Source organism: Lampetra fluviatilis, chromosome 46, assembly GCF_964198595.1.
Source record: "Lampetra fluviatilis chromosome 46, kcLamFluv1.1, whole genome shotgun sequence".
Taxonomy (NCBI): Eukaryota; Metazoa; Chordata; class Hyperoartia; order Petromyzontiformes; family Petromyzontidae; genus Lampetra; species Lampetra fluviatilis.
The window spans coordinates 9,889,120-9,908,577 of NC_136320.1; the positions used below are offsets into that span (position 1 = coordinate 9,889,120).

The following is a 19,458-nucleotide window of genomic DNA, read 5'->3' on the forward strand; positions in this document are numbered from 1 at the left end:
TGGGCTTTGGCCGTAGCCACGCGGGCATTCTCCCGCGCCTCCGTGACTCGGCGAACCGTGTCCTGGATGTATTCAGGAAGTGGTTTCCGAGGTCCCTTCACCCCAGTTCCCAATTGCACATCCACCGGCGGCACGTTTTCCCGACCATACATAAGGTAAAACGGCGAATATCCTGTAGCCGCATGAGGCGTCATCCTGTACGCCGAAAGCACCCCGGGGATGTGCAGATCCCAATCTGATTGTTGTTCACTCACGGTATGGCAAAGCATGGCAGACAATGTCCTGTTCAGCCGTTCAACCATACCATCCGTCTGCGGATGGTATGGGGATGTCCGTACTTTCTTAGTCCCAAGGCCCGCGCACACTTCCGCCAATAATTTAGAAGAGAAATTCCTGCCCTGGTCCGTGAGGAGTCTCTCAGGCGCCCCCTTATCCATAATATACCCAAACAAAAAGGCGTCGGTAATGGCCGCGGCCGACTGATCGGGCAACGGCCAGGCCATCGGCCAACGGGAGAGGTACTCAACCCCTACCAGCAAATATTTATTACCCCTCGCCGATGGTGGAAAAGGTCCCAATATGTCCAGTGCCACCAATTCATTGACTCGAGACACCTGAATCGACTGGAGAGGCGGCACGTAAGGATGTTTCGGCGGCTTACGTTGTGCACACGCAGGGCACGCGCGCACGTGCCCTACGACATCTGTCGCCATGCCGTGCCAAAAATAATGACGTTGCAACGTCAACAAGGTCTTCTGCACCCCTAAATGTAAGAGAGTGTCACAATGGAGGGTTCTAATCAACTCGAACCGCAAGGACGTTGGTACCACCAGGCGCCAACGTTCCTGGAACCCCTCCCGCCACATAAGCAGACCATCTCGGAGAGCGGTTTGCGGCCCCACAGCCGTACTCGGACTCCCATTGTCCTTAGCAGACCGCTTCCGCAAGGACACCAATGACTCATCCATCATCTGTTCCCGGATCCAGACAGACCGCGGCAGATTCAAAACCCCGTCAGCCGGTCCCGGTTCCATCGGAGTGTCCGACTTCTCGACGGCCAGCGTGAGCGGCTGAGGGGGGTTTGGAATCGGCGAACACCTATGCGTCCCCGACTCACATTTACAAGGGCCGCGCCGCGGTAATCTGGAAAGTGCGTCAGCGTTCGCATGGCGCACACCCTTCCGATGTTGAATTTGGAAGGAAAATTCCTGTAGCGTGTCCAACCAACGTGCCAACTGTCCGGATGGCTGGTCAATTTTAAGGGCATATTGCAAGGCCGCATGATCCGTACGCACAATAAAAGAACGACCGTAGAGGTATGGTCGAAATTGCCGTAGGAAAAAAACAACCGCCAATAGTTCTCTGCGAGTGACACAGTAGCGGGTTTCCGCAGGAGACAAGACTCGGCTACCATACGCCACGACACGCTCTACACCCCCTTTAGACTGTGATAACACCGCCCCAATACCTGTGTCACTCGCGTCCGTATCAAGAATGAATGGGTGATCGAAATCGGGATAATCCAATGTTGGGGCCGTGGCCAATAGATCACGCAGACTCCGAAAGGCCGCCTCCTCCGGCTGTCCCCAAACAAACTTCCGTCCTTTACCCGTAAGGAGATGCAAGGGCCTCGCAATCGTCGCAAAACCCGGCACGAATCTTCGGTAATATGAGGCAAATCCCAAAAACCGCCGAACATCCCCCACGGTGGCCGGAGTCGGCCAATCCCGGACGCACGCCGTCTTTTCCGGATCCGTGGACACTCCCTCAGCGCTCACAATGTGCCCCAAATAGCGGACGGACCGTTGCAGTAGGTGACATTTCTTTGGTTTGAATTTCAATTTGGCAGAACGCATCCTCGTAAACACTGTCTCCAGCCGCGTCAAATGTTCATCGAATGTGCGGCTGAAGACAATGATATCGTCCAAATATATAAGACATGTCTCCCACTGCAACCCCGTCAAAACGAGCTCCATCAATCTTTGAAATGTAGCAGGGGCCGCATTCAATCCCATCGGGAGACAGTTGAATTGAAATAACCCCTGAGGCGTACGGAATGCGGTTTTCTCCCGTGAGGACTCGTCAAGGGGAAGCTGCCAAAATCCCGAAGAGAGGTCCAGTGTGGAAAAGAACTTAGCCCCCGACAATGCGTCGAGGGAGTCATCCATACGCGGCAGAGGGTACGCATCTGCCACCGATATCTTATTCAATTTGCGGAAATCAACACAAAATCGCAATTTGCCATCCTTCTTCTTAACCAAGACGACTGGAGCGCCCCATGGGCTGTTAGATGGCGATATAATGTCCGCAGCCAACATGTCTTCCACTGCCCCCCGTACGTGTTCTCGCTCCGCAGGACTCATCCGATGCGAATTTAATCGAATAGGGGCAGCATCGCCCGTCTCAATGTGATGGTAAAGCAAGGAAGTGCGGCCCAAATCCAAATCATCGGAGCTGAACACATCGGAATATGTCAACAACAATTTACGCAGCGCACCACGTTGCTCCATGGACAGGGAAGAATTTTCGTCACATAATTGAGCAACCCAACGATCATCCGAACTCCTTGGCTCGGAAACCCCAGCAACAACTCCCCGGCTATGTGGACAATCATAGGTCGCAAACGCCGTAGTGGCATGTGCCACAACCGTACCGGCCGGGACACGGACGTTTTCTCCCCCCGCATTAAGCACCTGTAAAAACGGTAATTGATCCGGCCGGACGATGGTCTGTGCCCCCACTAACGCCAACCCGGTTGTTATCGTGGCGGACGGTGACAACAAGACCCCTACTGCTCCTAGCCGATCAGGCAGGGGCTTCCGATACCGCAAGGGTATAAGCATCTGTGTACCAGGTGGGATGTCCACAGATGCGACGGACAGCGCCTGCACTTGTACGGCCGAAGCAGGTCGCCCCCAGGGCGACGGCAGAAACGAGATTTGACGGCCCCCCGGCAGTTCAATACAATTCTCATTGATTTTGATCAAAATGGGCATCTTAGCCAAAAAATCGGTGCCTAACAAACAAGGAACCGCCAAAGATCTCGATATCAACACAACACCCGAGGCCGACACATCCCCAATAGATATCTTAGCATCCACCTGACCCACGATGCCCATGCTACCCCCGTTCGCAGCGACGCACGACCCATAAACCGGACGCACAGCCCCCGACGGAATGCCCAACAGATGGAAAATGACATCCGATATAATAGTCGCAGACGCCCCCGAGTCGACCAAAATGCGCACGTCCACACCTTGTATGGACCCCGGTACAGTGGACGAACCCGTAGCGGCCGCGACAACTCTCCGTGCCAATTTGCGCCACTGCGTAACTGAATGACAAGGCCCCGTCGATGGCCTTTCTTTAACAACAACAATAGGATCGCGCAACACAGGTGGTGGGTGAGGTGGAAAGCCTTGCCGAGTGTCTGGTGCGTGCCGACATGCCTGTTTCGGAGGATCTTTAGCCGACTTGACCGGTGCCGAGGCCTCCTGCTGCGGCGGAGCCGGGAAGCGGGCCCAGCAGTCTCTGGCGTAGTGGCCCCTACGCCCGCAGCGGAACATTCGGCCTCGTTGCGCCGAAGCGCAGGCCTCGCCTCCTGACGGCCCCGTTCTGGTAGCACCGCGCGCGGTCTCGGCCCGCCGCGTCCCGTCCATGGAGCGGAGGCGGCCGTCAGTTGTTGAGGGCCCCGGTCATCCGGAACATAGACGGCCTGCGCAGGGTTCCACCCCAGCGCATCCCCTTCTTTGACGGGCCCCCCCGTCCACGCCGTCACTTGTTTCCAGCGACGGAGGTTGAATTGCGCATCGAGACACTTAGCAGCCATCCGGGAAGTTAGCTTCTCATGCCCACACACAGGCATGGGGATCCCTAGATCCCGAGACAGCTCCAACATCTTCCCTAATATGAGAGGCTCAAGCAGGTCCTGTGGCGTCTCAGGATAAGCTGCCATGGCCAGCTCCAGCACCGCACCCCTGAACGCCACGGGCGACTCCTCTGGTGCTCGTTGTCGTTGAGCGAATCGCCGATGCGCATCATCTGGTGGCTCATAAGCATCGGCCATTTCTTGAAAAACACCACGTAAAGTTGCCTTCTTATCGGTCGCTATGGAACGGAAGAATCGGACAGATTCGTCGTCCAGGAGAGTCGGCAACACCTCCAAAGCCTCCGCATCGGTCCATCTTGCTGTGCGTACCGCCGCCAAGAAGCGGCAGGCGAACGCGCTCCAGTCCCCACCGACGGAAAATTCTTTAACTGTTGTAAGGTGGCGACTCCGACTCCTCTTCCCGCCGTCTTCCAATGGTGGTGGTTGTGATGGCAAATTCAAAATGGCGTCGGCCCGCGGCGTGGCCAAGATGGCGGTTTGGCGCCACGGAGCGCGCAAAATGGCGGCCTCTTGCCGCGTGGGCAATGGCGGCGGCAGGACAGGCAACGTGGCGGCCCGCGGAGCACCACTTGCATCATCCATCGTCCCTGGCGCGACGAGATGGCATAGATGCGCCAGGACGTCCTGAAGTGCCTCCAGTTGTACCGCCATCGCTTGCCATCGTTGATCCGCGTCTGATGATGTCGACGGACCCGCCACCGCGCCAACATCCTCCACACCCGTTCCCGTGGTCGCCTCAGCCTGGCTCTCCTCCACCACCCCAACAGGATCCGTGGTTGGAGGGAGTTCGTCGTCGTCGGACGAAGAAGCCGATGCAGGCGCCGGATTAACTTTCTTCCTCACTTGTTTCGACATGCCGTTGCACTTCCGACACCAGTGTAATAAACGACTGGACCACGATGTCTGTCCCAGTGTCCTTTATTATTCGGTTCGTGCTGTACACCCACACGGCTGTCTTTACTCTGTAGCTTCTCCACGGTGCTGACTCCAATGTCGGCCCGATCCACAACAGCAGCTCCGCTGCTGTTTCTCTCACACAGCCCCCCTTGGCTGTACTCTCTGCTGCTCTTCTCCCTCCGCAGCTCTCACAGCTTCTTGCTCTCTCTCTCTCTCTCCGCAGCTCCTCCTGGCAGCCACACCGCTGCCTCTAACAAGCAGCCCCCTCTCTCTCTCTCTCCGCAGCTCCTCCTGGCAGCCACACCGCTGCCTCTAACACGCAGCCCTCCTGGCTGTCTCCTCCCCAGCTGCACACCACTCCGCAGCTTCCTCTTATCTTCGGGGTTGGCTCCCGATCGCCGTCGGCGCCCCCCCTCTCCACACTTGCCCGCGTGGCCTCACTCTTTTCCGCTCACACCCCGACTACCTTCCCCTTCCGGTTTACCCGCTTAAAGCCCCGAACCTTACCCCCACGTCACATGACTCCACCCCCCGTGACGTCACCTCCGGAAGGTCGCTTACGCCCGCATTACACCTGCATGCATTTCCCATAAATATGCTAAATGCCTCTTGATATGCATATTCTTTTGTCAAGGCGCCCTTTCCCCCCCTTCCAACCCAGCTTATATATATGCTCCAAGCACGTGTGCTGTTTCATTCAGACGCTGTCGCCTCGACAGACCTGGTTTTCACCTGAGGACGGCTGCTTGCGTTGTGGCCGAAACGTCGTGAGAATTGTTTTATTATGTTTTATTTTTATTATTTTATTACTTCCCTTCTACGTGACTTTACCGAAAGAACCAAGAAGACAATTTACACACTCAAGTTGCTGCCCAAGGTGGACACGGTAATAATGGCATTGAGTCCCAAGACTCAGTGCGGCTAACATCAATGATATAGTGTGTGTGTTTAGCTATGGGAGGAAACTGGATTATAACCCAGATGAAACCCAGACTCAACTGCCGAAGAGCATAACAAGCTCCACGCAGAAAGTGACCCGAGTCGGGAATCAAGCCCATGGAATTCTCGCTGTGAGGCAAGAGTGCCATCACTACGTGTCCGTGTCGGGGTCGCGCCGCGTACGGCCAGCGGGGTCACGCGGTCTCGGGATTGCCGGTGGGGATTGGCGGTTGCGTTGCACTGACAGGCGAGAGCGGGTGGATGGGAGTGTGGCGGGCAGGAGGGCTTCCCCGTGCCGAGCTGTCACTGACTGCCTTCCGCCTGTTCCGAGGGCGGCTGCTGGTGCTGCCGATGCATCCAGCCACTCAACACTCATCAGCAGCATCGTTTTTAGAAGGTAGCAGTCAGAAGGGTTGCGAGTTCAAATCCTGGTTTGGTTCTTGACTCAGCCCATCATCATCATCATCACTACATGGGGTGGTACTCGTTTATCGGAGACGGCTGCCCGGGAACACAACGAGGGCCTCCCACCCCAATATCGATTATGCTCAGAATGATCACGCACGCATTAACACACACACCCATTAACACGCGCACCCATTAACACACGCGCACCCATTAACACACGCGCGCACCCATTAACACACGCATTAAAACACACGCACGCATTAACACACGCACGCATTGACACCCGCACGAATTAACACGCACGCACTCATGCACATTCCCCCATACGCAAACGCATTCCCACACGCACACACGCACAACAAGCACAAGACAAAGGTCCCCTGTGTAGCCTTACACAAACTATTGGGGCAAGTGCCGTTAACGAGCAACTATGAAGGCCGGCCACGGCACACGAGGGGGTGGGTGGCCAGCACCATGCCCGGCCGCCTTTGTCTCCCTAATGTCGATGTTTACTCACCGCACCAGGTACTCATTTGAGGCTGAGTCAACCTAGGTTAAGCTTAGGACGGGTTCAGATAATTATCGTCACCGGTGTTGGCCGTGAGCGGGAATCGAACTTGCGTGGCCGGGCCCGTGTGACAGCGCGCACACTCACTGACACACACACACACTGACACACACACACACTGACACACACACACTGGCACACACACTGACACACGCACACTGGCACACACACTGACACACACTGACACTCACGCTGACACACGCACGCTGACACACGCACGCTGACACACACACACTGACACACACACTGGCACACACTGACACACATCCATTCACGGTCGCACAGACAAGCTGGCTCACTCATACACACGCTCACACACGCCCGCACACACCCACACGCTATCACTCCTACCCCATACACGCGCACACTGGCACACGCTCACACGAAATCACACACACACACGTTTACACTCGCACTCACACACTGACACATACCGCTCACACACAGACACACGCTGACACACACGCGCACACACGCGCACACACTCACTGACGGGAACACACACACTGACACACACACGCACACACTCACTGACAGGCACACACACACTGACAGGCACACACACACTGACAGGCACACACACACTGACAGGCACACACACACTGACACGCACACACACACTGACACACGCACACACACGCACCCACACACACTCACTGACAGGCACAGGCACACTGACACACACACACGCTCACACACACTGACAGACACACTGACACACGCACCCACACACACTCACTGACAGGCACACACAGACACACTGACACACACACTGACACACACACGGGCCTCGCACGCGCGCGCAGAGCACGCACGCGCCCGCGCACATCGCGCGCGACATCGTCTGCTGCATCATCCCCCACCACCATCACCACCATCCCCCACCACCACCACCGTCCCCGGGAGCGAGCGCTGTCAATGGCCATGGCCGCGGCATTGACCGCGGGAGGCGGCGGTGCGGGAGGGACGCGGCAGAGCGGCGGCGGCGGCGCTGGCGGCGGCGTGGGGGGGGTGGTGGTGGCGTGGCCGGGAGATCGCGCCCTGCGGCCGGCCTAACGCCCCCCGCCAGGGACGGAGCCGGCGCCTCTTCTTCTCCTTCTTCTTCCTCTTCGCCGGAGGAGGAGGAGGGGGGAGACGAGGGCCATGAAGAGGGAGGACTTGAGAATGATGAGCGAGAGCCATTTTCCCTACCGGCGTCACTCGTGGATATGGTGAGGCCTCCTCTCCCTCCTTGCTCGCACCCTCTGCGCGTAGCCACCACCAACAGCACACTCGGTACACACTCAGTACACACACACAGCACACACAGTACACACACACAGCACACACAGTACACACTCAGTACACACACACAGTACACACAGTACACTTACACAGCACAGTACACACACAGTACACACAGTACACGCACACAGTACACACACATTACACAGTACACACAGTACACCCACAGCACACACAGTACACTGACAGTACACACAGCATACTCAGTACACTCACACAGTACACACAGTACACTCACACAGCACACGATACACAGTACACACACACAGTACACTCAGTACACACAGCATACTCACAGTACACACAGAACACTCACTCAGTACACACAGTACACTCGGTACACACGCACAGTACACACAGTACACTCACGCAGCACACACAGTACACTCACAGCACACTCACACAGTACACTCACACAGTACACACAGTACACTTACACAACACAGTACACACACACAGTACACTCACACAGTACACTTACACAGCACAAACATGTACACTCCCACAACACACAGTACACACACAGCACACTCAGTACACACACAGTACACTCACAGTACACACAGCACACTCACACAGTACACACACAGTACACTCACAGCACACTCACACAGTACACTCACAGTACACTGTACTGTGTGAGTTACTCTACTGTACTGCGTCGCTTGTACAGTGAGTTGCACTACTGTACTGTCACTTGTACAGTGCGAGTTACTCTACTGTACGGTGTCACTTGTACAGTGTGAGTTGCTCTACTGTACTGTGTCACTTGTACAGTGCGAGTTGCTCTGCTGTGCTGTGTCACTTGTACAGTGTGAGTTGCACTACTGCACTGTGTCACTTGTACTGTGCGAGTTACTGTACTGTCACTTGTACAGTGCGAGTTAATCTACTGTACTGTGTCACTTGTACAGTGTGAGTTGCGCTACTGTATTGTCACTTGTACAGTGCGAGTTGCTCTGCTGTACTGTCACTTGTACAGTGCGAGTTACTGTACGGTGTCACTTGTACTGTGCGAGTTACTCTACTGTAGTGTCACTTGTACAGTGTGAGTTGCTGTACTGTGTCACTTGTTCAGTGTGAGTTGCTCTACTGTACTGTGTCACTTGTACTGTGTGAGTTACTCTACTGTGTCATTTGTACAGTGCGATTTACTCTACTGTACTGTGTCACTTGTACAGTGTGAGTTGCCCTATTGTACTGGCACTTGTACAGTGCGAGTTACTCTACTGTACTGTGTCACTTGTACTGTGTGAGTTACTCTACTGTACTGTGTACATGCTGCGTGGCACAAGTGTGGTGTGAGTCTTGCTACTGCTACACTCTCGTGTGCTTGCTGTGGGTGAGTGTTGGACCCCGTGCCAAGGTGGAGGGGAGCATGGGGGGGGGGGATGAGGAGGAGGATGAGGGCTGCCGAGAGACCCGGGGATGTGCGCTTCGCTCTCGCAGCGGCTCGCTCCCCCATCTCGTCTGCCGTAGGCGGCTTCGTCGTGGTCATTGCTCCAGCAAGCGGTGGCATCCTCACCCGTACTTAGCACCTATCTTCCTGCAGCAAGCACGACTCATAATTCACTTTGCGGGGCTAGGCCACGGTCGTCTGGGCCAAACGTGTGTCTTCTCGGTTGGTGGACGGTCTTAATGATGTAAATTTGGTGCAGATCATTGCGAGGCATAACCCAGAATCAATGATGGCTCACGGCTGTTGATGGCCGTCATCGTCACACACTGGTCCGTGATGTGGCTGATGCAGAGCTTGCGTTGACCTGTGCCTGTGTATTTGGACGATTGTGGGGGGCGGTGGCGCAGCGGTTAGCGCGCTTGTTCGATTCCCGCTCACGGTGTTGAAACATCGCCACTGGAGAGACAAAGGCGGTCGGGTGGTGCTGGCCACCAACCCATCCACCCCCTCGTGTGCCGTGCCGACTTCCACAGATGCTCGCTCGCTAACAGCGCTTGCCCCAAGAGTCTGATGAAGCGATACACGTGGGATCTTTGTCTTGGACGATTGCAGTCATCGCCCATTACTCACAACATGCACCGCCTCAATAATGTTGAGCATCGTGTGAGTGGCGCTGTGGAGACGCGTGGTCTCTGTGTGTGTGTGGCTTCATTGGCCTGTCATTCATAGCGAGGTGAGAGGTTTGTGGGGATCCGGGAAGGGAAGATCTGGGGGGGTCCTCTTGTGTCTGTGTGAAGAGTTCTCCATCTGCTCTGCTTGACCTCTACCGCCATCGCAAGCTACCTGCCGACTGGACTGTGGTGAACTCCATTTATACTGCTGGGTGCGGGGGAGGATGAACGAAACTGATGACCTCAGCATTCCGTGTCCAGCGTGCTGCTGACCATTAACACCACTGGCAGCTACCTTCAGCTCTCATTTAAACGTGTAAAACCTATGTTTAGTGCTCCAGACATTTATCTATGATCAGAAAAACTCCTAACCGGTTTGTACCATGTTTATGGTTATGCAAATATTTGGTGATGGTGTTTCTGCTGCGTTGGCAGTGGTGCACAAGCACAACAACAAACATCTACACATTCATCTTTAACATTGGTCTTAGAAGGACACGTAATTATAATCGGTGACGTTAAGGCAATGGCCCTTCTAATGACTACTAATAGCTGTCCCTCCTGTGCCCGGCGCAAGAGGACTCTGCACCTGGCCTGCGAGCGGCATCAGTCTGCCAGCAGGGGGCGATGATTGCTGCTGTGTGTGGAACATCAATTGGGTGATTTGGGGTTTTTCTGACGAACTCAACTCAGCGAGAAAACGAAAACACAACGAATAAGAACAAATGGGGCCTGCGTAATGGGAAAGACCCCCTTAGGGCTCAGGCGTTCATGACCACTTCGTGCATGAGCAAAAGTGTTTCACAACCCATCAACAGCACGGCCTTATGGGAGTGCGTAATTTTTTGCAACATTGATTCAAGATAAGATCACTTACAGTGTGTCATCAGCAGAGTCAGTCTTTCTTGAACCAATAGTTGGTGAACTGACAGATGTTTATAGGCAAAGGACTCTTTATTTAAGGTGTGGGGGGTCTCATTTCGATGCAAAATTATACAGAATACAAAAGTCACTATAATCATCAGCATCGTTGCGGAGAATATAAATCGCTAAATAGATTATGTATATCCTCCTCCGCTCTGGAGATTCGTATATAATGAGGTAGACATTGTCTGCTTATTGTTATTTATATTCTCCACACAGATGCTTGTGATCGTTTTGCGAGAGGCAGGTGGGTCTGTCCCGCAGAGGAGGGGGGAGCAGTCTTGAGATGTACAGATTTCTAAATAGAGCCCCCCCCCTCACGGAAATACAACACTCCCTCAATGTATTGTCTGGTAAATATTAATACAATACCAATTGTCAAGGTCTACATGAGGAGGGGGGGGGGGATTTCCTCAATCGCCCCCCACTTTGTCCTGCCACCACAAACTGTTTTATTAATGTTACCAGCTAAGGCCCACTGAGCTATATCGATCCTTTTCAGAAGCGACCTGGCCATCACTAGTGATAGCTCAACGTCGTGGCGTATCACGTGGAAATACTCTAAACGCATGTTTCTAAATGTAGGAGGGAACAACCAGAGGACGTGGAGAAGAATCCACGCAACCACGGGGAGAACACACAAACTCCAGCTATACAGCAGGTGTCAGGCTCGGGATGAAACCAACCACCTCCTGTATAGCAGGCGAGGTTGTGAGCATCATGCCACCGTGGCGCCCTGTATTGCGAGAGAGAACCTGTGTGTCTGGGTCGTTGTGTTTGTGGTGCTGCTGGGGTGTGTGTAGACGTGTGTTGATCTTGACTGTGAGACACCACCTCTGCAGAAGTGTCGTCATGCAGCAGCACTGCGTGATGGTAGCACGCCAGGCAGCGTCACTGCGTGAGTGTGAGAGAGGTGTGAATGTGTGCAAGGGGAATTTGTGTGTGTGACGGAGAGTTTGCAAAGATGTGAGAGTGTGTTAGAGAGAGAGAGTTTGTGTGTTTGTGGGGAGCGATGGCGGCGCTGTTGGCGCGTTGCGCTATGAACCCGGCGACCCGAGTTCGATTCCAGTTTACAGCCAACACCGGTGACGATTTTCTGCACCGGTCCTGGGCCTCCCCTAGATTGGCTCAGCCTCAAATGAGTACCTGGTGTGGTGTGTAAACATCACCACTGAGGAGACAAAGGCGGCCGGGCGTGGTGTTGACCACCAACCCCTCGTGTGCCTTGCCGGCCTTCATACGTGATCGCTTACAGCACTTGCCCCAACACTCTGTTCAGGCTATATGGGGAATATTTGTCTTTGTTGTGTGTTTGGGAATTTGCAAAAGTGCGATTGTGTTAGAGTATGTGTGTTGTCAGTCATATCAGTCAGTTCACCCATGGAACTTGGGTCAGTCCCGTGATCTCCTGCAGGTAGCGAGCCTTGCACTCTTCACGTGACCTCAACGTGCACCTAGCCTGTCACAAGCGCTGTGTTGACGTCACCTCCACTTCGTGGCGAATGGCAGCTGTTATTGGTGTGTGTATGTATGTGGAGAGTTGGCGTGTGAAGGTTTGTGTATGTGTGTGACTATGTCCGCCATGCTCTCGAGTATTGTGGCTCAGCAGGTCGCCATAGCAATAAATTGTACGCACTTTGACGCTCAAAAGATAAGACCTTAATAAAGAGTGACAGTTAAATTGTTTTGTTAATAGGATATTACCAAATAAAGCAGAACAAAATTGTTAAAAGCCACGTTAATTTAGCACTGTTATGACTAATACCAGCAAGCAACGGGCAGCTGTGATTGCGTTATTCCAGGTAACATAACTCACCTGTGCCCACACTCGGGCATGTCTCCGTGGTTTGGGATATGGACAGGTGCTGAGCAGGGGTTGGTGTTCAACTGCGCGCTTCCAACCCAGTGGGGAGGTGGGGGGGACGTGTCCGTCACCAGCTGCAGCAGCTGAGTCGCTTGGCAGATGTGGTGGCTTCTGTGGATCATTCGTCACCAGTTCTCTGGAAGAGGCATTGCAGCTTTTGGCAGCTTTTGGCTCAGAGCCTAGGCCAGGGGTCGGCAACCAAAATAACAAGAAGAGCCATTTCTTTCCAATTCGGTACAAAATTCAGTATTTCAAGAGCCGCAATGCATCTATGTACATACGTACATATCGTCAAGAAGCAGCCCGTAAAGAGCCGCATGCGGCTCCGGAGCCGTAGGTTGCCGACCCCTGGCCTAGGCAAAGGATCGGCCCAATTCCCAAACGAGCCCAATGGCAGTGGTCAGCGGTGGGGCGCGAGCGCATTGGTTGTGGGTGGCACCGCAATGTGCGAGTGTGATGGGGTGGATGATGATGGTGGTGGTGGTGGCGGTAGATGTGTGTTTGTGTTGTCTCGAGCGTAGTGCAGGGGGTTGTGGGATTATGGTGAGGACACGCATTGCGGTTGTGTGGCCGGTTTATGATGGACGGCTAAACCGCTTCGGGAGAGTAGAAGACAATTTATTTTGCAACAAGGAAGTTCACCTTCACACATCTGCCTGTCCACATAAAAAAGAAACAGATTATATCTGGTGATGCTGCTGCTATGTTGGCAGGGGTGCACAAGCACAGTGAATAAAACCCTAAACACGTTTGTCAATAACAATGTGTGCCCTTACAAGGAATCATATAAGGTGACGTTTCAGGCAATGGCCCTTCTGCATAGCACATTTACTTTCATGACAATGTAAATGATAAATAAAATAATAAAATATTGTTTTTTACCCATTGGCCACACGGAATTCTGGGAGTGCATAATGTCAGCTGTATTGGTTGAACACAAGGGAACTCTGGGCCGGTTTCCATATTGAGTGTCTCATCAGTAGACTCAGGCTTGCTTATTGATAACATATGGGTGCTGCCACAAAAGTAATGTCTGTGTTACGGGTAATGCAGTTGGACTTTAAAACAATAATCTTCTAACTGAACGTCTGTGCATGTTGAAAGTTCTGGGAATGTAATGGCACGAACGGGGAAGCAACTTGAAGGTGGGAATGGATTTTGTCAGGAAAGCGATTGTAGGTGCCCCAGGGAAGAGGTGGTTGCAGTCGGCTGGGTTGGAGGTTGGGTAGTTACTGCCTGGCAGTGGTCGCTACGCACGCGGCCTGTAATACAGCAGTGTGGAGGCAGCGAGAGTCGGTGGATCGCACAGACGTTGCAAAACTCTGTTCCCGTGGGCGTCGAGGAGATGCTGTACGCTGGCTCTCCAGAAGGCAGCACAGCAGACTGGGCTCCACCTTTTCCATGTGTAGAGGATCGAGTGTTGCCATCTCGCACGCGTGGGATTGGTCCGGGTGCTCCGTTTTATTTGTTTAAATATTATTCGCCTTTTTTTATGCAATTAGTGTTTTCCACTCCCACGCCTCTTGAAGTCATCACGCAGTACCCTCCACCTCACCTGTGCTGCGTGACGTCATCAACCTCTATCCCCATCACGCCCGTGTCTTGTGACGTCACCCTCTCTTACCAATTCACCGGAATCTCGCGTGACGTCATACCCCATTCTGCTCCAACTCACCAGTGTCGCGTGACATCATTTCACCTCTCCTCACTACCTTCTACATCTCGTGACGTCATCAACGCCTCCTCAGAACCAAATTCTTGCACGACATCATCCCTCTCCACCTTACCGGTGTCGCGTGACGCCATTACCCAGTCTCCTCAGCTCCCCGGCATCTCTTTGACGTTATCGCACCCCTCCACCTCACCACCGCAAGTCTCGCGACATCATAACCCCCGTTTGCCCCTTCCGCGTCCTGTGGGGTCATCTCCCCCCCTCTCTTCCTCACAGCCTCACCCCAAAATGTTGTGACGTCGGTACTTCTCTCCCCAACAGCCCAGCAGTGTCTCTGAGATCATCAGCTCCTCTCCACCTCGGCACAATCAACCCCTCCCCTCCGCCTCGCGTAACCCCCACCGAGACCGAACCGGTTTTTATTATCCCACTCGCCCCCTCCCCCGTGTGTTGCAGATAGACAGACAAGTGTATTATTATTTATTATTTGGAGAAAAGAGAGATGGGCATCGGAGTGGGCACTCAGACTTTGAGGGCCAGAGCAAAGAGCTGAAGGAAGCCAAGCGGCCGGGTTCCGTCGCGACAGACCCTTGAGGTATCCTGGCGGCTTAACCCCGTCACGGCACCTGGCAACAGGAAGCCAACACGAGGAGTGGTGGTTTTGGCCGTGTTGGCCGTGATGACCTCTTAACCTTGAATGTTGACTTTAAACGTGCAACAGTTGATGTGCTCTCATATTCATTGCCCAGTGGTGCATATGCACCGCGTGAACATATGTGCAGGTACATTATTCTTGCGCTTGTTTACCAAGGTTGTTTTAGCTGTACACGAACAAGCTCTCCACACCATGGAGATGAGGATGCTCAGATGGAGCCTCAGGCTCACTCGATGGGATCGTGTCAGGAACGAAGACGTTCGGAAGCGACTTGGTGTGGCCCCCATTGCGGACAAGATGCTTGAGGCAAGGCTTCGGTGGTACGGCCACGTGATGCGAAGTGAAGAGTCATCAGTGGCCAAGACTGCCTTGCGTATTGAGCCAGAGGGCCGCCGTCCACGCGGGCGTCCGAAGAAGCGATGGATGGACCGAATAAAGGAAGACATGAAGACGGTCAACGCATCCCCTGAAGATGCCCTGGACCGAGCCAAATGGAGAAGACAATGCCGAAAAGCGGACCCTGCGCCACAGCGGGAACAACGCTAGGAAGAAGAAGAAGAAGTTTTAGCTGTGGGAAGAAACTGGAAAACCGGGAGGAAACCCATGCAGAACAGGGGAATAACATAGACACGCCACATAGATAGGCGCCTAAATTGGAAATCAAACCCAGGCCCTACTTGCTGTGACGTGCGTTGACACTGCGCTGCACGTGCAGAAATTTTATGCAGTGGAGCACAGTGATCGCAGTGATTCAGGGTGGCTTCTTATGCTGTTGTGCATAACACGCGAGCAATTGGTCTCCGAAACTATTCTGGGTGTCCTTCGTCACTTCGCCCTGAGATGAAAGAGCGGAAGAGGATGTCGTCGTGATGAAATCACGAGGCACGTGTGGTTCTGACCACCACCCCCCGGTGTGTGCTGCGTTAGCCTCAGCCAGGGTCAAGAGGTCATCTTGGCTAAAGCTGTTGGTGTCGTGACTTCGACTTCACGTCCACTTGTTCACCTTGATCACCCCCACCTCCATCCGACTTGCAGTTTTACTGTTCGATCAGCAGCCCTGTCCACCAGCCGCTTGCAGCAGTGATGCGACCCAGCGGTGTAGTGTGTTCGCCGCTTGTTGCAGAGTTTCGCCATTCGAATCTGCCCGACCTCCATGGTTATTAATGCTGCTTGTCTTAAAAATTCCCAGTGGAAGTTAAACATCCCATAAGATAATTCGAAAGAGGAGGCCATTGTGGGCTGGCGTCACGATGAAAATTTGCCAAATTAAAAAAAACATGTGCAAATTACTCAATTGCGATTACAGACAGCAGCAATCATCTCTCCCTACTGTGAAACTACTTGACACTGTCTGTGAAACATAGCGTCGCCTTCCTTCGTGATGATAGCCATGTGACTTGAGAATGATAGCACGAATACTAAAAGTGGTAAACTATTTTACAATGACCCGTCCACACCCACTCTCATCTTAGTTTTATAAAGTTTTATCAAATACTGAAGCTTACATATGGTGCTATTGGAACTTGATTAAATTACAGTCGTATAAAAAAAAATTGTAAACTATTTTTATTTTACCCGGTAAGGCCTACTGAGATATACAGCTCTTTTTAGAAGCAACCTGTCCACAAATGATAGCTCAATGAAGTAGCTTATCATGCGGAAATGTATAGCAGCCACGTAATATAAACGCATGTTTTAAATGTGGAGGGACCCGGAGAAAGAATCCACGCAACCATGGGGAGAACACGCAAACACCAACATGCAGGCGTCAGAGTCGCGATCGAACCCACAATCTCCGGTATACCAAGCGAGGAAGTTAACATCTCACCACCAACTTTATCAACCAAGACGGCCCCTTGAACTGATAAAGATAGTGCCACCGGAGCTGTAGTTACACAGAGCAGCTCCTCTATCACAGCGTTTCTGCCCAGAGTGTGTATTTGTATATTTCTTACATTACTCGATTTGCCTGCAGTGCAGAGGCATTTTTTTATCATTAACATTACACTTGTTTACCCAGGAAAGCCTCACTGAGTCTCAATGATCTTTTGTCGGGAGGGTCTTGCCACATTTTCATAGGAGGGGAGGGCGTGGTCACCATTGTGTGTAATCCCAGTCGAATAACTTGAAGGTAATTGTTCAGCATTGGGATGTTGTGACCAATCCCGGTGACATTCTATGGTTATTTTAGCTATGGGAGGAAACCATAGGACCCTTAGCCCATGCAGAACAGGGGGGAAAACGTGCGAACTCCACAAAGAAAGGACAACAGTCACAAATTGAACCCGGGCCCTTTCTAGCTGTGATGCGCGAGTTGTACCACTGCGCCACCCCCGCTTGCCAAAAAAAACATTTTAAAAACTGGACTTTGCATCCACAACTCGCAACTCTATTTCGACGTTGCGTTGTTGCACATGTGGATTGCACTCTGATTAATCTGGACCGAGGACGCACACAGGAAGCCATGTGGTTATCGTAAGGGGCAGTCCTTCCGCACCACGAGTTGGTTCATGAGAGGCCTGCATTGAAATGTTGGCCAAAGTCTTTAATGGGTGGGTGGCATGAGGAGGAAACCGGAGAACCCGGGGAAAACCATACGTAGGCAGCCGTGCTAATCCGAGGTGTGGGGTGGTATATACACACATGTATACTTGAAATATATACAGGTAGTCCTCTACTTACGATGGAGATGCGTTACGACGACCCCATCGTAAGTCGAAGATGGCCTACCCTACCCAGGAGTCTTAAAGAATGGTGATAATTTAGCAAAACAGAGCAATTTACAGTACCGTACTGTATAAACTATATACTGTATGTATTTATTAATTACAATACTGTATTGCACAGTAACATTTTGAGTAACAAACAAGGTAAATTCTTAGCCTACCTATATGAACTGGAATTTAATAGAAAGTTTTTTCAGGAAACAATCCTATCTGCTATAAAAAAAAACTTTTAACATGCATTGAACGTATCGTATCGTGGTAACCCTAAAATGAAATCGCTAAAGCTACATATCATACATGCATTGAACGTATCGTAACGTATCATATTGTACTGTACTCACTAAGATTCTGTCCGTCGTCTGCACACTTGAACGATGTTAGGTTATTGATGGCTACATTAACTTAGTTGTCGGAAGAGGAGGATGGCGATGATGAACTACAGCATCGTACCTCGTACACCGCTGCGTTTGCCTGCCGCGCGAAATGTAAAATATTTTACAAATTTGTCGTATCGCTATCGCCATCGTAAGATCGAAATATCGTAAGTCGGGCCATCGTAACTCGGGGACTACCTTTATACAGCGCGATCATGTCCAGGCCCTGGTGGTCACCCATCCAAGTACTAACCCATCCAAGTACTAACCAGCCTCGACGCTCCTTAGCTTCTGAGTTCCAATGAGTTTGGGCACCTTTATGGTGAATTGGTGTTCACTTTTTTAGGTGCGAAGATGGTGTTGGTTTGGGATGGTTTTGGATTTTAAAGGGAAATATGGTATCTTTTTTGTATAATTTACATGACGGTATATATTTACAGGGCAGTATGTGTATTTACACGGGAGTTTCTATTTATTCACACAGTGGTGTTTCTGTATACTGGTCTGTGTGCTCACAAGAGTGACTCGTTGCCACGTTGCCCATTTTTTAGCAGTAAGCGAGCACAAGTGATGTCACTTCTCTTTTAAAAATAATCCAAAACAATCTATTTTACCCGCCTTGTCCGAAAGTTCGTGGCTAGGCCTGATCTTCGGCTATTTTGCATTATTCTGATAATCATCTGCTGGAAGTTTCTACTAATGAACAGCAATGGGTTGATGAACAGCTTGTTATATAAGTGACCGATGCCCCCCCCCCTCCTCGTCACTGCCCATGGCTATCAGGCCGCTGTTGGTGCGAAGCTGCCTGTGTGGCCGTGTCACCAAGCCCCCACCTGGTGCCGGGCTGGCTCCGCGAGGTGGCAGCGATGCGACCAAGTAGGGTCTCAGGTCTCTGCTAACTCAAGTACATTAATACTGTATCAGTTACTTGATCCCTACCCTGCCTCTTCCAAACATTTACAGGCAAGCCCCATTGAAAATAGCAATCGTATATAGCAGCCCGCGCATTGGACGCGACCGTCTGTCCAACTCTCAATCCGTCCAGCCAGCCAGCAAAACTTGTGTTCAATATAGCACTTACTACTGTAATGAGCCAAGAATGTCTGTGTGTCCCGCGCGCGATGTCACTCCACGTCGGCCAGCCCCCCTCATCTATGCTCATGAACAGGTGACGCCCTCAACATGGAC

The 19,458-nt window shown here is 52.3% G+C and overlaps 1 protein-coding gene across 7 annotated transcripts in view; it reads left to right on the forward strand.

The window, feature by feature from the left end:
* LOC144947763 (3',5'-cyclic-AMP phosphodiesterase 4C-like) overlaps window positions 1-19,458 on the forward strand; it is a 346,365-nt gene that overhangs the window by 213,778 nt on the left and 113,129 nt on the right. Inside the window, exon 1 of one of the 7 annotated variants that reach the window (XM_078877119.1) lies at window positions 7,219-7,912. The exons of 5 other annotated variants lie outside the window; for them this stretch is intronic. In XM_078877119.1, coding sequence (XP_078733245.1) covers window positions 7,845-7,912 — 68 coding nt within the window. In that variant the 5' untranslated portion in view covers window positions 7,219-7,844. Of the gene's footprint in view, window positions 1-7,218; window positions 7,913-19,458 lie in introns of those variants that run through there. One more of the 7 variants, XM_078877121.1, reaches the window with a different exon arrangement.